Source organism: Dromiciops gliroides, chromosome 5 (assembly GCF_019393635.1).
Source record: "Dromiciops gliroides isolate mDroGli1 chromosome 5, mDroGli1.pri, whole genome shotgun sequence".
Classification (NCBI taxonomy): domain Eukaryota; kingdom Metazoa; phylum Chordata; class Mammalia; order Microbiotheria; family Microbiotheriidae; genus Dromiciops; species Dromiciops gliroides.
Genome location: NC_057865.1, coordinates 44,496,705 through 44,513,718, shown reverse-complemented (window position 1 = coordinate 44,513,718; position 17,014 = coordinate 44,496,705). Strand labels below are relative to the sequence as shown.

The 17,014-nt window shown below is 38.6% G+C and overlaps 1 protein-coding gene across 1 annotated transcript in view; it reads left to right on the top strand.

The window, feature by feature from the left end:
• ULK4 (unc-51 like kinase 4) overlaps nucleotides 1–17,014 on the top strand; it is a 669,562-nt gene that overhangs the window by 135,566 nt on the left and 516,982 nt on the right. Inside the window, exon 19 of the mRNA XM_043966928.1 lies at nucleotides 14,619–14,702. Coding sequence (XP_043822863.1) covers nucleotides 14,619–14,702 — 84 coding nt within the window. The remainder of the gene's footprint in view (nucleotides 1–14,618; nucleotides 14,703–17,014) is intronic.

Genomic DNA, 17,014 nt, shown 5'->3' with positions numbered 1-17,014 from the left:
GCTCATCTAAGTCTAATTGCAGCCAAATTACTTTCTAATTTTCTCAGCAGTTCTTGTCAAATAGGGAGTCTTTCCCTCAGAATTTATGATTTTGAGTTTATTACACATTATTATTTTTGATGGTTTCAAGTTCTCATTATTTAGCATGCTTTTCTCTTTTCATTTTTCATTTCTTTTTGTTTAGTTCTTTTACCCCCTTCATAATTTGATTGCTATAGCACTAAATCTATAAATTAACAATCAAGTAGGCATTTATTAAGTGGTTACTATGAATGGATTTAAAGGGGAAAAAAATCCTTGTCTTCAAGGAGCTTACATTCTAAAGTGAAGGCAACATTCCTATAAATAGGTATAATAAGATGCATGGTAGAGTAGAGAGAAGGTAACCTGAGGAGGGAGAGCATCCCAGGCATGGGGAGGAGTCAGTGCAGAGACAGAGACAGAGAGGGAGGAGACAAAAGAGTCATATGGGAAGACTAGCCATGGGTCGGTACAGCTAGGTTATTGAGTGCCTAGAGGGGAATAATGTTGTTCCAGCCCTCCCCTCAACTCGTCCAGCACAATGATTCCGTTATAAGGATTAAAATATAATGAAGTACTCATACAACATAAAAAATAAAATGTAAAACCCCTTTGCTAGTTAGGAGTTTCAAGCATGCTTCGAAGTTAAAAGGAGATGAACGACCACTTTCTGCTTAGTTAGGTCGCCAAGATAGTGACTCAGGAAGGGAACCTGCAGGGATTTGGGGCTCAGAAGGAACCTGGGATAACTGTTCTTATGTCAGGATTTTTATATCTCAGGGGCTATGAAACCAAAGCAGCCACACCTCTTCCCAAGAAATAGTCCAGCCTCCGCGTGCCTGAGCCACCACTGGGTGTATGAAGCTTAGAACTGGGCTGCTGTTGTTGGAAAAACCATGTGGGCCATAGCCCCGACTAGAAACATTTAGGAAGACTGAAAAAATAGCAGGGGACCAGGTTGTCCTGAGCTTTGGATGCTGACCCAAGAAGCATCATCCGATGCTAGAGGTGAGGCGGAGTCAGTGGAGATGACTGAGTCTGAGAACTATGTGGTTGGCTCTGTGCTTCGGGCCAATATGTTGGCATTTGTGTGGAGGACGGGTGACAGTGAGGAGAGCTGGGGAATCACGAGGGTCCGAACTGAAAGAAAGGCACCAGGCCTCTGCTCTAGTCCAGCATACGGTTTGGATGAGATGCCCTCTGCCAAGGTTCCTGGCAGCTTAGATGCTGTGGTTTGGGCCCAGATGGCCACGTGACCCTACTCAGATCACTTCCGGGGTGCATTTGCTCTCATCTGCCAAATGTAAGGGAAGGTGAGAGCAGATGACCTCTAGATCCAGCATTCGATGCTGACAGTTCTGAGGGATGCACTGCCTCCTTGCTTTCGCTTATCTCATCCCCCTCTTTTTTCTGGGTGCTGCTCAAGCACCACTTTCTACAAAGGCTTATCACACCCCGTCTTGCTACCTTGCACTTAACTAGCTTGTATTTCTTTTGTATTTATACTCTATTTATTCTCCACATCCTTCTTTGAAAACATGTGATCTCCCCCATGGAATGTAAACTCTTTGCCATGAGGGATTGTTTTGCTTTGTTTTGTTTTCATTTGAAAATCCATCACCCAGCACAGAGCCTGGGACAGAGTAGCTACTTCATGAATAGTGGTTTAATAATTGAATAGTAAATAGGAGTGTCATCTTAAGGACTGCCTTCCTATTCATAGCTAAGGTATAAAGTACACACCTGAACAAAGTAATGGACTTAAGTCTATTAGTTTGAGTGCCTGAAAGGAACGTTTTCTTTAGGAACAACATTTATTTCGCTCAAGAAGAGGCGAGTATGTTTGTGACTAAATTTGGAAAATCTTTCCCCTTAAACCATGGCGTGACCCCGTATCCCATTGTCAAAACTTGGAGATTTTTCTGGCTTTTCTACTCAGCAGTTCAGTAAGTTTGCAAGATGTTGTGCTAGATGCTGAGAATGTAAAGACAAAACCAAAACTTGAGCCTGTCCTCGGGAGCTTACATTCTGTTGGAGGGATATAACATTTATACACAAAAGCAAATAGGTGGATCAGGAAAAGCTGCTTGTAGAAGGTGGCACTGAGATGAGCTTTACAGGAAGCTCAGGATTCCAGAGGGAGAGTTGAAAAGGGAGTACATTCTAGGCATGTGGGAAAAACCTATGAAAAGGGACAGCAGTGGTGGGAGATCAAATATGAATTTGGGGACATAAGTAGGCCTGTTTTGATGGAATATAGCTTCACGAAGGGGCATGATATATAATAACACTTGAAAGATAGGCTGAATCTTTTGACCTGGTGATACCACCATTAGGTGATCAGAGAAAAAAGAAAAGAACTTAGGTGTTCTAAAATATTTATAGCTATTCTCTTTGTAGTGGCAAAGAACCGGAAATTGAGAGGATGCCCATCAATTGGGAAATGACTTAAACGAGGTGTGATCTATGATTGTGATGGAACGCTACTATGCTGTAGGAAATAATGGGCTTTATGATTTTAGAAAAAAACATGGAAAGACTTGCATGAAATGATGAGAAGTGAAGTGAGCAGAACCTAGAAAATGTTGTATACAGTAAATGCAGTGTTGTTCAAGGAAAATTGTGAACCTCCAAGTTATTTTGAGTAATATAAATAGTCAAACCAACTATAAAGGACCTATGAAGGAAGTTCTATTCACTTCCAAAGAAAGAACTGATAAATAGAAGTATGCAAAGTATGGTTTTACATACATTTATAAATCTGCATTCCACGGTGGCCTTCTCTAGTGCAGGTCAGGAGGGAGACAATTCAGAACTTAAAAGGTAACAAAAAATAAATTAGAAATAAACAAAGAAACAAAGGCTGGAGTCAAATTGATGCCAAGCTGAGGAGTGTGTATTTTATCCTAGTGGTATCAGGGAGCCACTGAAGGTTCTTTTTTTTTTTTCATGAGGCAATTGGGGTTAAGTGACTTGCCCAGGGTCACACAGCTAGCCCACTGAAGGTTCTTAAGGCGAGTGGCATGGTCAAATCTGTGCTTTGTGGAGGATGCATTGGAGAGAGGAAAGCCTAGGAACAGATAGGGGAACAGCTAGGAAGCTGTTAGGGTAATAATCTAGGAGAGAGGTGATGAGGACCTGAGCCACAGTAGTGGCCATGTGAGTAGAGAGAAGAGATATTGTGGAGGTGGAATTGACAAGATTTGGGAACTGATTGGATATGGAGAAAGAAGGGGGAGAAAGAGTAGAGGACAGACTGTTGGGTTGTAAACATGGGTGACAGAAATAGAGGAGTTATACTCACGTGCCTGGGTGGTTTCCAGCTCTGGCTCTAAGTTTGGAAGAGGTTGGAGTGGCAGGCGGTAGTTCATTTTGTTATGGGCATGTTGATTTCTAGATGTCCATGATAAAGTAGGTCTTTGATGGGGCTAAAGCCAATTCAGTATCTACACTCAGTTTGGCACCTGTTAAGGGTTAAAATTCTAGCTAGTCTGTCTAAAATATCTACTGAGTGGTCGCCAATCAATTACAAGCCTTAGCAAGAGTTAGACTTTTAAGCATTTATTAAGGAGAATAAGAATTTGGTAAAGAGAGAGAGAAAGGCCTAGATTCCTATCTATTAAAGGGAGAGCACATTTTTAGCTCCCTTCTCCGCCAGAGTCCCCAGGAAAGAGACTGAGACCGAGCGCCAGTCTCTTCCTTCCTCCTCCCACTAGCCAGCATCACTTCCTGACGCCAAAGAAAAGACTCCTGGTCTTGCCCTCAAAGACCTTCACTTCATGGGTGGAACTCTTCTACAGTAAGTCTCCAGCAGGTGGCGTCATTCCAATTGGTACAGTTCCCCGCTTTGTTTCCTTGATGAAACAGTCAAAAATAACAGAATATAATAACCTATGCTAACTAACAATATGTTAATAACAATATAGAAAAGGAAGAGAGGAAATTTTTGTCCAGAGGGGCAATTTTTTTGTCCTCATGAACCGACGCTTTGACATTGGTCTTGCAAAGGGAGGGCCTCTGCAGAGAATACATGTTACAGATGGTGTATATTATAACAGAAAGAGAAAAAAGAGAAAAAAACCCAACAAAAACAAAACAAAACTGTTCATTTAAAGTCTCTGAAAGTCTTCTCAGATGTCCTCTAGGTGTAGTCATGGAATGGAAGTCTTTTCAGGGGTTGATGTGTGGATGCCGGTAATCAGCCAGGAAAATTTCCTACAAAATTGAGCTTAACATAACTTTAAAATAGCTTTGTCAATAATCAAATCAAACGAAGGTTCTCAAAAACATGTCTAAGGGAATTCAGAATCTTGGTTGTTACACATGAAACATCTAATAAAACAAAAATTGAACCATTCTTTAAAATTATAATATCATTACAGTCCCCCTTTATGGAGGGTAATTGAGGAGACAATTGCTGTGATATTAATTTTTAAAAATAATTTTTATCTTTGTTTCATCACTTTTTGCATCATCTGCCTAATTATCCTCATGCCATTATGAGAAATTAAAAAATCTAATATAATTGGTAACAGATGTCAAGGCCAAATTCAACACTGTTATTTATCATGACACCTGAGAAAATTATGGGGGTTACCATAAAAGAACAGAGAAATGATGGGATATGAGCATTCCCACACTTGAGCAATATGTACTGCCCATACAGTATGCCAGGCCTAAAATAGGTGGATGGAATATATGTCCATGCCACCGAACATATTGGAGGAAACTGAGTCAGACTTAATCAGATGCATGGGATTGAGATGTCCATGGCATCAGGCATATAGGAGGGAGCATAGAAGCCAGGTGTAGAAGTGAGATGGGTAGGATCAAAACTTCCAGCCATCCGTACAATATTGTGGGGAAAAATAAAATAAAATATCAAACCAAGAGAATCCAACCTCAACATTTGTCAAAAGCCGTTCCCTCGGCCATACCTTGACTTCATGCATGTCTCCCCTCATGTGACAGTTCAGTGTCTGCTCTTGCATGTATTCCTCTTGTGATTGGATGGCATCTTGGCCAACTGGCATCTGATAACTCAGAATAAAGGCAATTAATGTCTTAAATGATAAGTTCCCATAATCCAAGTCTCATATGGATTTAAAAATTGAGGATAATAAATGATTGCAAAAAAATGTGAATACATCTTGACTCAGAATATAATATATAATTATGCAACAATTTCAAATGATACCCCTTTTTTTTTACTTAGTATACTATTACTTTTGTGAAAAATCAGAACATATTTAAATACAAGTTAAAGAACAACACAGAGGGCGGAGCCAAGATGGCGGAGAGGAAGCAGCAAGCTGCCTGAGCTCTCCTTCTGTTCCCTCAAAACGAACATTAAATCAAGCCTCTGGACGGATTCTGAAACTACAGAACCTGCAAAGAGACAGAGAGACACAGTCCTCCAACCAGAGATAATTTAGAAGACTTCAGGAAAAGGTCGGTCTGACTCGGGCAAAAGGGAGGCCCAGCGCAGGGCAGCAACCCAGCGCCGAGGGGGTCGGGGCAAGTCAGCAGGAGCTGCGGGCCACAGCCGAACAACTGAGGCTCCCGGAACTTGGTTCAAAAATCTGGTGGCCAAGAAGGACAGTGGAAAAACCTACCTGCACCGGCCGAGAGGGCCACAAACGGCGGGATCAGACGCCGGGGTCTGGCGCCTGGCTGGCCGAGCACAATCAGGCAGGAAGTGCAGGGCGGGGGATCTCCACACACCATAAAGGCCTCAGAGTAAAAGCCCGGTCACACAGCACCTATACACCTGCACAAGAAGCCCAAAACAGGGACCCTGGTGCCCCCAGAGCAGACCTCAACTTAAAGAATAAATAAATAAGCTGCAATAATGAGTAAGAAGCAAAAAAGAGCCCTCTCCATTGAGAGCTTCTGTATCAATAGGGAAGAAGCCAACACAAACTCAGATGAGGACAATAGCCTCAAATTGTCTACATCTGAAGCCTCACAAGGGAAGGTGAATTGGTCGCAAGAACAAAAAGCCTTCCTGGAAGAGCTCAAAAAGGATTTTAAAAATCAATTGCAAGAGGTAGAAGAAAAAATGGGGAGAGAAATGAAAGCAAAACAAAAAAACTATGAAAAAAGAATCAGCAGCTTGGAAAAGGAAGCTGAAGAAAACAAAGCCTTAAAAAATTCATTTGGCCAAATGGAAAAAAAGGTGCATAATCTCACTGAAGAAAACAATACCTTAAAAAATTCACTTGGCCAAATGGAAAAAAAGGTGCATAATCTCACTGAAGAAAACAATACCTTAAAAAATTCACTTAGCCAAATGGAAAAAAAGGTGCATAATCTCACTGAAGAAAACAATGCCTTAAAAATTAAAGTGGGACAGTTGGAAGATAAGGAATCCATGAGACACCAAGAATCAGTCAAGCAGAATAAAAAAAATGAAAAAATAGAAGAAAATGTGAAATACCTCATTGGAAAGACAACTGATTTGGAAAACAGATCGAGGAGAGACAATTTGAGAATCATTGGACTGCCTGAAAGCCATGACCAGAAAAAGAATCTAGACACCATATTCCAGGAAATTATTAAGGAGAACTGTCCTGATATCATAGAATCAGAGGATAAAATCATCATTGAAAGAATCCACCGATTACCTCCTGAAAGAGACCCCAAAAGGAAAACTCCAAGGAATATTGTAGCCAAATTCCAGAATTATCAGGTGAAGGAGAAAATACTCCAAGTAGCCAGAAAGAAGCAATTTAAATATCATGGAGCCACAGTCAGGATTGCTCAGGACCTGGCAGCTTCAACATTAAAGGACCGCAAGGCTTGGAATATGATATTCCGGAAAGCAAAGGAGCTTGGATTGCAGCCGAGAATCTATTACCCAGCAAAAATGTGCATTTTCTTTCAGGGGAAAAGATGGACATTTAATGACATTGGGGACTTTCAATCTTTCCTGGTGAAAAGACCAGAACTGAATAGAAAATTTGATCTCAACATACAAGACTCAAGAGAAGTTTAAAAAGGTAAACAGAGGGGGAAAAAAAAGTTACCCTATTAGGTAAACTGTTTATATCTCTACACAGGAAGATAATACTCATAACTCTTAAGAACTGTAAATGTATTTGGGCAGAGAGAAGGACTTTATATAGAGGGTATAAATATCAATTGTCTTTGATGTGATGATACAAAAGAATTAAGGGGTTAAAAAGGGAGTCTATGGGGAGGAGAGGAAAGGGGAGGTGGAATGGGATGAATTATATCATATGAAGAGGTGGAAAAAAACCTATTACAATAGAGGGAAAGAAAGGAGGGGGGAACATTGTTTCAACCCTATTCTCATTAGATTTGACTCAAAGAGGGAATAACATATACGTTCATTGGGATAAAGAAACTTAACTCATTCTTTAGGGAAACAAAAGGGGAAGGGAAAGGGGGGGACTGATAGAAGGGAGGACAAAAGCAAGGGAGAAAAGGGTAAAGAAAAGAGAGGGGGGTGATAAAAAGGGAGGGCAGATCGGGGGAGGCAGGGGTAAGAAGTAAAACGTCGGTGAGGAGGAATAGGGTGAAAGAAGGGGGGAAAAGTACAAAGGGGGTAAATAGAATGGAGGGGAATAGACAGTCAGTAATAATAACTGTGAATGTGAATGGGATGAACTCTGCTATAAAACGGAAGCGAATTGCAGAGTGGATTAAAAACCAGAACCCTACAATATGCTGTTTACAAGAAACACATTTGAAGCAGAGAGATACACACAGAGTAAAGGTAAAAGGCTGGAGCAGAATATATTATGCCTCAGCTAAAGTAAAAAAGGCAGGGGTAGGAATCCTTATCTCAGACAAAGTGCAGGCAAAAATAGATCTCATTAAAAGAGATAAGGAAGGAAATTACATCTTACTTAAAGGTACTATAGATAATGAAGTAATATCAATATTAAATATGTATGCGCCAAGTGGTATAGCATCCAAGTTCTTAGAGGAGAAGTTAAATGAGTTACAAGAGGAATTAGATAGTAATACTATACTAGTGGGGGATCTGAATCTCCCCCTCTCAGAATTAGATAAATCTAGCCAAAAAATAAATAAGAAAGAAGTGAAAGAGGTGAATAGATTACTAGAAAAGTTAGACATGATAGATGTCTGGAGAAAATTGAATGGGGATAGAAAGGAATATACCTTTTTCTCAGCAGTACATGGCACATTTTCAAAAATTGACCATGTATCAGGGCACAAAAACATCATAGTCAAATGTAGAAAGGCAGAAATAGTAAATGCATCCTTCTCAGATCATGATGCAATAAAAATTACATGTAAGAAAGAGCCAGGGAAAAGTAGAATGAAAATCAATTGGAAACTAAATAATTTCATTCTAAAGAATGAATGGGCCAAACAAGAAATCATAGAAACAATCAATAACTTTATCCAAGAGAATGACAATAATGAGACAACATACCAAAATCTATGGGATGCAGCCAAAGCAGTGCTTAGGGGAAAATTTATAGCTCTAAATGCTTACATGAATAAAAAAGAGAAAGAGGAGATTAATGAATTGGGCATGCAACTTAAAAAGCTAGAAAAAGAACAAATTAGAAATCCCCAATTAGACAATAAATTAGAGATCCTGAAAATTAAAGGAGAAATTAATAAGATTGAAAGCAAAGAAACTATAGAATTAATCAATAAAACTAAGAGCTGGTTTTATGAAAAAACCAATAAAATAGATAAAATATTGGTTAATTTGATTAAAAAAAAAGAAAGAAGAAAACCAAATTACCAGTATCAAAAATGAAAAGGGTGATGTTACCACCAATGAAGTGGAAATTAAAGCAATAATTAGGAAATATTTTGCCCAACTGTATGCCAATAAATTTGACAATCTAAATGAAATGGATGAATATTTACAAAGATACAAACTGCCCAGGTTAACTGAAGAGGAAATAAAATCCTTAAATAAACCCATATTAGAAAAAGAAATTGAACAAGCTATTAATGAACTCCCTAAGAAAAAATCCCCAGGGCCAGATGGGTTTACGGGTGAATTTTACCAAACATTTAAAGAACAATTAATTCCAATATTATACAAATTATTTGGAAAAATAGGGGAAGAAGGAGTTCTACCAAATTTGTTTTATGACACAAATATGGTGGTGATACCAAAACCAGGCAAAGCAAAAACAGAGAAAGAAAATTATAGACCAATCTCCCTAATGAATATTGATGCTAAAATCTTAAATAAGATATTAGCAAGGAGATTACAGCAAGTGATCACCAGGATAATACACTATGACCAGGTGGGATTTATACCAGGAATGCAGGGCTGGTTCAACATTAGGAAAACTATTAACATAATCAACCACATCAATAAGAAAACCAACCAAAATCATATGATTATCTCAATAGATGCAGAGAAAGCTTTTGACAAAGTACAGCACCCATTCCTAATAAAAACATTAGAGAGTTTAGGAATAGGGGGAACTTTCCTTAGAATAATAAACAGTATCTACCTAAAGCCATCAGCAAGTATTATATGCAATGGAGATAAATTAGAGGCCTTCCCAATAAGATCAGGGGTGAAACAGGGATGTCCATTATCACCCCTATTATTTAATATTGTTCTAGAAATGTTAGCTTTAGCAATCAGAGAAGAGAAGGGAATTAAAGGAATTAGAATAGGCAAGGAGGAAACAAAACTATCACTCTTTGCAGATGATATGATGGTATACTTAAGGAATCCTCGAGAATCAAGTCAAAAATTACTTGAAACAATTAACAACTTTAGCAAAGTAGAAGGATATAAAATAAATCCACATAAATCATCAGCATTTCTATACATGACCAACAAAGTCCAGCAGCAAGAGATAGAAAGAGAAATTCCATTTAAAGTAACGGTAGATAATATAAAATACTTGGGAGTCTACTTGCCAAGACAAACCCAGGAACTCTATGAACACAACTACCAAACACTCTTCACACAAATCAAATCAGATCTAAATAATTGGAAAGATATCAATTGCTCATGGATAGGCAGAGCTAATATAGTAAAAATGACAATACTGCCTAAATTAATTTACTTATTCAGTGCCATACCAATCAGACTACCTAAAAATTATTTTATACAGCTAGAAAAAATAATAACAAAATTCATCTGGAAAAACAAAAAATCAAGAATATCCAGGGAAATAATGAAAAAAAATTCACAGGAAGGTGGGTTAGTGGTACCAAACCTGGAGCTTTGCTATAAAGCGGCAGTCATCAAAACTATCTGGTACTGGCTAAAAAATAGAGTGGTAGGCTAGGCTCAGGAAATGCAGTAGTAAATGACACTAGTAATGTAGTGTTTGATAAACCCAAAGACTCCAGCTTCTGGAATAGGAACTCAGTATTTGACAAAAACTGCTGGGAAAACTGGAAGATAGTATGGCAGAAATTAGGCATAGACCAACATCTTACACCTTATACTAAAATAAGGTCAAAATGGATACATGATTTAGACATAAGAGGTGATACCATAGGTAAATTAGGAGAGAAAGGAATAGTGTACCTATCAGATCTTTGGAAAGGAAAACAGTTTTTGACCAAACAAGAGATAGAGTATATTATAAAATGCAAAATGGATGATTTTGATTATATTAAATTAAAAAATTTTTGTACAAACAGAAGCAATGCATCCAAAATTGGAAGGGAGGCAGAAAGCTGGGAAACAATTTTTGAGGCCAGTGCTTCTGATAAAGGCCTCATCTCTAAAATATATAGGGAATTAAATCAAATTTATAAGAATCCAAGTCATTCCCCAATTGAGAAATGGTCAAAGGATATGAACAGGCAGTTTTCTGATGAAGAAACCAAAGCTATCTATTCCCATATGAAAAAATGCTCTAAATCTCTAATGATTAGAGAGATGCAAATTAAAACAACTCTGAGGTACCACCTGACACCTATCAGATTGGCTAAAATGACAAAAAAGGAAGATAATAAATGTTGGAGAGGCTGTGGGAAAATTGGAACACTAATGCATTGTTGGTGGAGCTGTGAGCTGATCCAACCATTCTGGAGAGCAATTTGGAATTATGCCCAAAGGGCGATAAAGCTGTGCATACCCTTTGACCCAGCAATCCCACTTTTAGGTCTTTTGCCCAAAGAAATCATGGAAGGGGGAAAGGGACCCACATATACAAAAATATTTATAGCTTCTCTTTACGTGGTAGCAAGGAATTGGAAGTTGAGGGGGTGCCCATCAATTGGGGAATGGCTGGACAAGTTGTGGTATATGAATACAATGGAATACTATTGTGCTGTAAGAAATGATGAGCAGGAAGAGTTCAGAGAAACCTGGAGGGTCTTACGTGAGCTGATGATGAGTGAGATGAGCAGAACCAGAAGAACATTGTACACAGTATCATCAACATTGAGTGTTGACCTACTGGGATAGACTATATTCTTCTCACCAATGCAATGGTACAGAAGAGTTCCAGGGAACTCATGATAGAAGAGGATCTCCAAATCCAAGAAAAAAAAAGAAAGAAAGAACTGTGGAGTATAGATGCTGATTGAACCATATTATTTCTTTTGTTTTGGGTGCTGTTGTTTTTTTTTTTTTTTCTTTCTATTTTGAGGTTTTGCATCACTGCTCTGATTCTTTCTCTTGTAACAGGATTAATGCAGAAATAGGATTAATGTTATTATGTGTATATATATGTGTGTGTGTGTGTGTATATATATATATATATATATGTATATGTATATGTATAGAGATATATAGATATAACCTATATCAGATTACCTGCTGTCTAGGGGAGGGGGGAGGGAGGGGTGGGTGGGAGAAAAACCTGAAATTGTAAAGCATGTATAAACAAAAGTTGAGAACTATCTTTACATGTAATGGAAAAAATAAAATACCTCATACATTAAAAAAAAAAAAACAACACAGTCTCATAGAAAACTTTTACAAATGTTCCCCTCTTTTTTTTTTTTTGGAATATGTTTATCAAAAATAATACTTCTAGAATCAATTTACACTTGCCATGGCAAACAATTTGCCAGGGAAATGCTTTAAAGAGTTTGATCAAATAATCAGTTGAGAAAAAATAACAAAAACAAACAACTCAGAATATGGGAGCACAATACTCCTAGAATTAACATTGTATTATGAAATCAAAACCATGTTTCAAAATTAGATGAATGAATAGAAGAAAATACACATGGAACAATAAAAGACAATGAAATTCAAACTAAGGAAATCTAAATGAATATGAACTTAATATTAATAAGAGTATTATAAAATATAAACTTGATCACATGGCTATAAAAAGCTTTTACAAATATTCTCCTTGTTTTAAAAACTAAGTATAAAATACAATCTCAAAAGCATGAAAAACTCTATGAAAATAAACCCATACCATTAATTTCAAAATGTATATGTAATAGAATAGAAATCCTCTGTAACCTCTGAGCTGATACTATTACTCTGAGTAAATTCAGAACACTTTTGATTCTGATATCTAAAATCCCCAATACTCATATCAATACCTTGCTGCTTACTTCTACATTTCTGTAAAATATATACCCTTCCATGGCAAAAGAAGTGGAGTCTTAGACTATGTTGATGGTTGTCATTCTTATTCAGCTTAAGTTTTTCTTCTTTAACCCCTCTATATTGTCTGTCAGTCTTTTCACCATACAAATGCTTTATAAGATTACTAATTAAAGACAAAAGCAGGTTAGCAAAATTATGAACAAAACAAGCATATCTGGAATTTAAAGGGTTTTCTAAGGTTGTCTCAGAAGCACAGCCAGGCTGGGGAAGGGCTGAGCCTGAAGCTGCAAATGTAGTTAGAGAAAGTTGAGCATGCACATCAGATCTCTGGACTTCCCAGGCAGGGGAAGCAATGGACTTGGCCATGGGGGGAGTAGAGGGTGGGGTCTGGAGAGGAGGGGAGGGACCAGGGCAATTTGAATCAGACTTGATTTTGAACTCAGGCCTGGATTCCTCTTCCCCCACTTTGCCTCCAGGCGCTAGGGGATTAAAAACTTCAAGTGGGTGGGTTGTTGCCTCCAGGCATGCAAAATTAGAGCAACAATTAGTGTTAGAACTGGGAAAAGCGGCAGGAATCTCTTCAGGTTTCTCTGAAAAAGCATGGTTGGGAGAGGGAGAGATATTTCCTTGTGTGAGTACTTTGCTGGCTCTTCTAACAAAAATAAAAAGAAAAATAGAAAATCCATAAAAACAAAGCATTAACATGATCTTATCCCCCATTTGTCTGGTTAAACAGACTAAAATCAAAAATAGGGTAATTAGGGAGTTTAAAAGGTCCATTTGAAAAAATTTAAAGGGAAAACACAGCCAGTATGCCAGTACTTAGCAGTTAAAGGGAGAGGGAGGGGAAATTTCTTACCCAACCAGAAGATCAGAAGACTGAGGTTTAGCTTTCCTCTTCGCGGTCAGCCATCTGTTAAGGGCTAAAATTCTAGCTAGTCTGTCTAAAATATCTAATGAGTGGTCGCCAATAAATTATAAGCTTTAGCAAGAGTTAGACTTTTAAGCATTTATTAAGGAGAATAAGAATTTGGTAAAGAGAGAGAAAGGCCTAGATTCCTATCTATTAAAGGGAGAGCACATTTCTAGCTCCCTTCTCCGCCAGAGTCCTCAGGAAAGAGCCCCAGAGCGAGCGCCAGTCTCTTCCTTCCTCCTCCCACTAGCTAGGGTCACTTCCTCACGCCAAAGAAAAGACTCCTGGTCTTGCCCTCAATGACCTTCGCTTCATGGGCAGAACTCTTCTACAGTAAGTCTCCAGCAGGTGGCGTCATTCCAATCGTTACACACCAATATGGTGAGTGACTCTAGATGAGAGTGAGGCTGACAGTTTGGGGCAACTCTGCCTCACTTAAATCCAATTCACACCCAGGTCAAGACATCACCCTGTCATGCCATTGGTCCTCTTTGAGAAACAAAGGATGAACAACGACCCAGGAAGAGAGAGGAGACCACCAGGCTACCTAGGCAGGGATGAACTGGCCCTAGTCAGAAACCAAGCAGGTCACAGCTACTGTCATGCTCAGCAGTGGGTTTGGCCAGCAAGTAGCCACTGTAGTTCTACCCTGGGTAAGTTAGGGAGACCCATTATCAAACAAATAAGAAAGGACTAAGTGTGGGGAACTGGAAAAGACCTCTCAAATGTTTCTTGTTGAAGATCAGATTTATTGTGTTTTCCAAGAATTCTTGAAAATATAATCTTAAGCAGAGATGGCCATGGTACAACTTACTAATATATTTGTTATTGATAAAGATAGTGCCTTATTCTTTTTATATGACAATTATCCTAGTAAAAATGAATTTAATTAACATAGGCTTCTGAGAAATAAAACCTATTTTATGGAATGGTCTTATATCAGCATAATGCATGTGATATTATAAGAAAAGCAGGTTTTGTATAATATGTGCTAAAAGTGCTGTGATTAAAAAAATAAAAACTGGTTCCAGGGTTCAGGCAGATGGATAATAGTATTCTGGATTTTTTTTTTAATGTTTCAGATGCTTTGGGATTTTGATTCTATGAATTTTGCTTGAAAGGGTTAATATCAGTTGTGCTGTTAGCTTCATTGCCTTTCCTTCCACTTCATTTCAGGAAGAAAAAAAAGAGCACCCTAGAGAATCCTGGGCTGTTCCCTTGGCTGCTTACACTGTGCTAATGAGATGCTTACGGGAAGGGGTAAGGCTCTTTTCTTGTCCTCCGTAGAAATTCTCCATTGTAATAAGCCTTCGGGCACTGGATGCGGATTGTAGCCTGAAGCACTGCAGTATCTTGTCAACCCAGGATTGCTCCTGAATTTAAATAATCATGACAAGACCCTGACCTACACAGGAGCAGAAAGCAGAATGAACTCACTTTCTCTATCACTCAGCCTGTATAAATGACTTGATTTTCAGAGGTCGATACTAAATAAAAATTAGCTTGATTCATCAGCTTTTACTGTCCTAGCCTTACCAATTTCTTTGGATAATTTTTGAGACAGCCAGTTCAGTAACTCATGTTTACTTTGTGCACAACTTTGACAGAGGTGCTAATTTATGGCTTCAGACATCTCACGATGATGATCTTGTCAGGTGGTGGAAACCCTTTTGAGGTCCAGCTTCTGTTCAAGGAAATCCATCACTTTAAGTATTAAGTGTTGTTTATTATGCAGTTTGCTTTTTCCATTCACTCCCCTTCTTTTCTTACCACGTTGTTGGCAGGTTGAGAACAACCCAGCCAACCATCACAAACCTCTGTTTCCCTCTCAGAAAAAGAAAAAGGCTGTGAGCAGAACAAGCTAAAAGGTTGGCATCCGCTGTTTGCTTGAGACCACTTGACATTATTTCACCCAAGGCAATGCCAAAGGCAGAAAACATTCCTTACAGAATAAAAGAAAAATATCAAGATAAACATCTTCCTTTTGAGCTCATTACTTCTTGTGGTGTGAGTTAATGGAATAATTTTCCAGGTGCACAGGCTCCCCCCTCCCCAAACCACTCTCCTCCTCCTCATCCCCCCCCCATCATGTAAATACATATAGTTTATATGTGGCTTGGTTTCTTTTCTACCAATCATAATGAATTGTAGTAAGATGTCATTCTGAGATGTGAGAGAGCATGATAAATAACACTTTAAAAGGCAATGGGATCTTCAGATGATCTGTTAAAGTTGAATAAGAAAAATCTCCTGGAATTCCCTGCTATCAGCTAAGGCACATATACCAAAAGCAAGCAGTTTCAGAATTAACTTCATGTTGGCCAAAGACTGTCTCCTAATGACTAATAATGCCTTATGCTGGAGCTGCTGCCCTCTCCGTACAATATTTTCCTGAGGAAATAGGAAAAAAGCATAATAGCTTGGTGTCGCTGGCCATATATTCTGGTTTATGGAAGCGATATTTATTTTATTTTGTTGTGAAAACGGATTGTGTAATCTGATTGTAACTATATACTGATTGTAAAACAGCTTCTGTTATATCGCACCTGAAAGAGTTTTCCTTTCTTTTCTGGCTTGAATAGTTACAGGTTACAGGAGTTAGAGCTGGAAGGGACCTTAGAGGTTATCTTCCCTAATTGTCCTGAGGACTTGGCTTATCCACATGGAAAGTAAATTAGTAGCTGGGTGTTAAAACTCACCTCCCCTCACTCCAAACTCAGTCCAGTGAGCTAGCTGAGCCCTCTTCCTAATGACTGGGAAGGTCCCCAGGGCGACTTCATTTATAAGCCTTATACTACCATTTAAGTTATTACTAGCTCTTAAATAAAATGAAGCAAACCAACCTGTGATGATTAAGTTCCAGGGAGGGTTTGATCTGAAGGAGAAAGACTTATGAAAAGATTAGGATTTGGAATGTTTTAGGATTTTGAAGAAGATGATAGATTGAAATTTGGGAAGAGGTAAAAAGGAAAGAGCTGGATAGAGTGGTATTTTTTAAAAACATTGAATTTGCCAAAGAAGACTGGTAGAGAAGGATGTCAGGGGAAGCCCTTCATCTCTAGGATGAGAAATTTAAGAAGATCAAGAGAAAGAGAAGGAAGTTGGGAAGACGAGGAAGAGGACGTCGGATATGTTTGTCAGTGTGCTGATGAGGTGAGATGTGAACCAGATTGAGAAATACGATGAAAACTGTAAAGCTGAAGACAGCCTACAGCATTTTCCCATAGGGGTTCACCAGGAGAGGAGGCTACAAGGCTTACTATGAGTAGCTGGGAAGATGAAGGGGTACTCAGAGTGCCTCTTTATGTACCAGATTATCAGGAAGAGTGAAGTGTTATATTAAAAAAGTGGAAGAAGGCAAAGAAGAAAAGAAAAAAAAAGATTTGTTGAGGCAGAGGTGAGTCCTGACCTAACCTTTAGGAAGGTCAAAGAGTGGGTGCCAAAGAAGAAAGGAGAGAAGTAGGATGACTGTACACTCCAGGGCGATGGATGGAGGCTTTTTCCAAAAAAGAATCAAGTCAGGTCAACAGGCATCATGCCTGCAATGTGCCAGGTACCATGCTAAACATTGG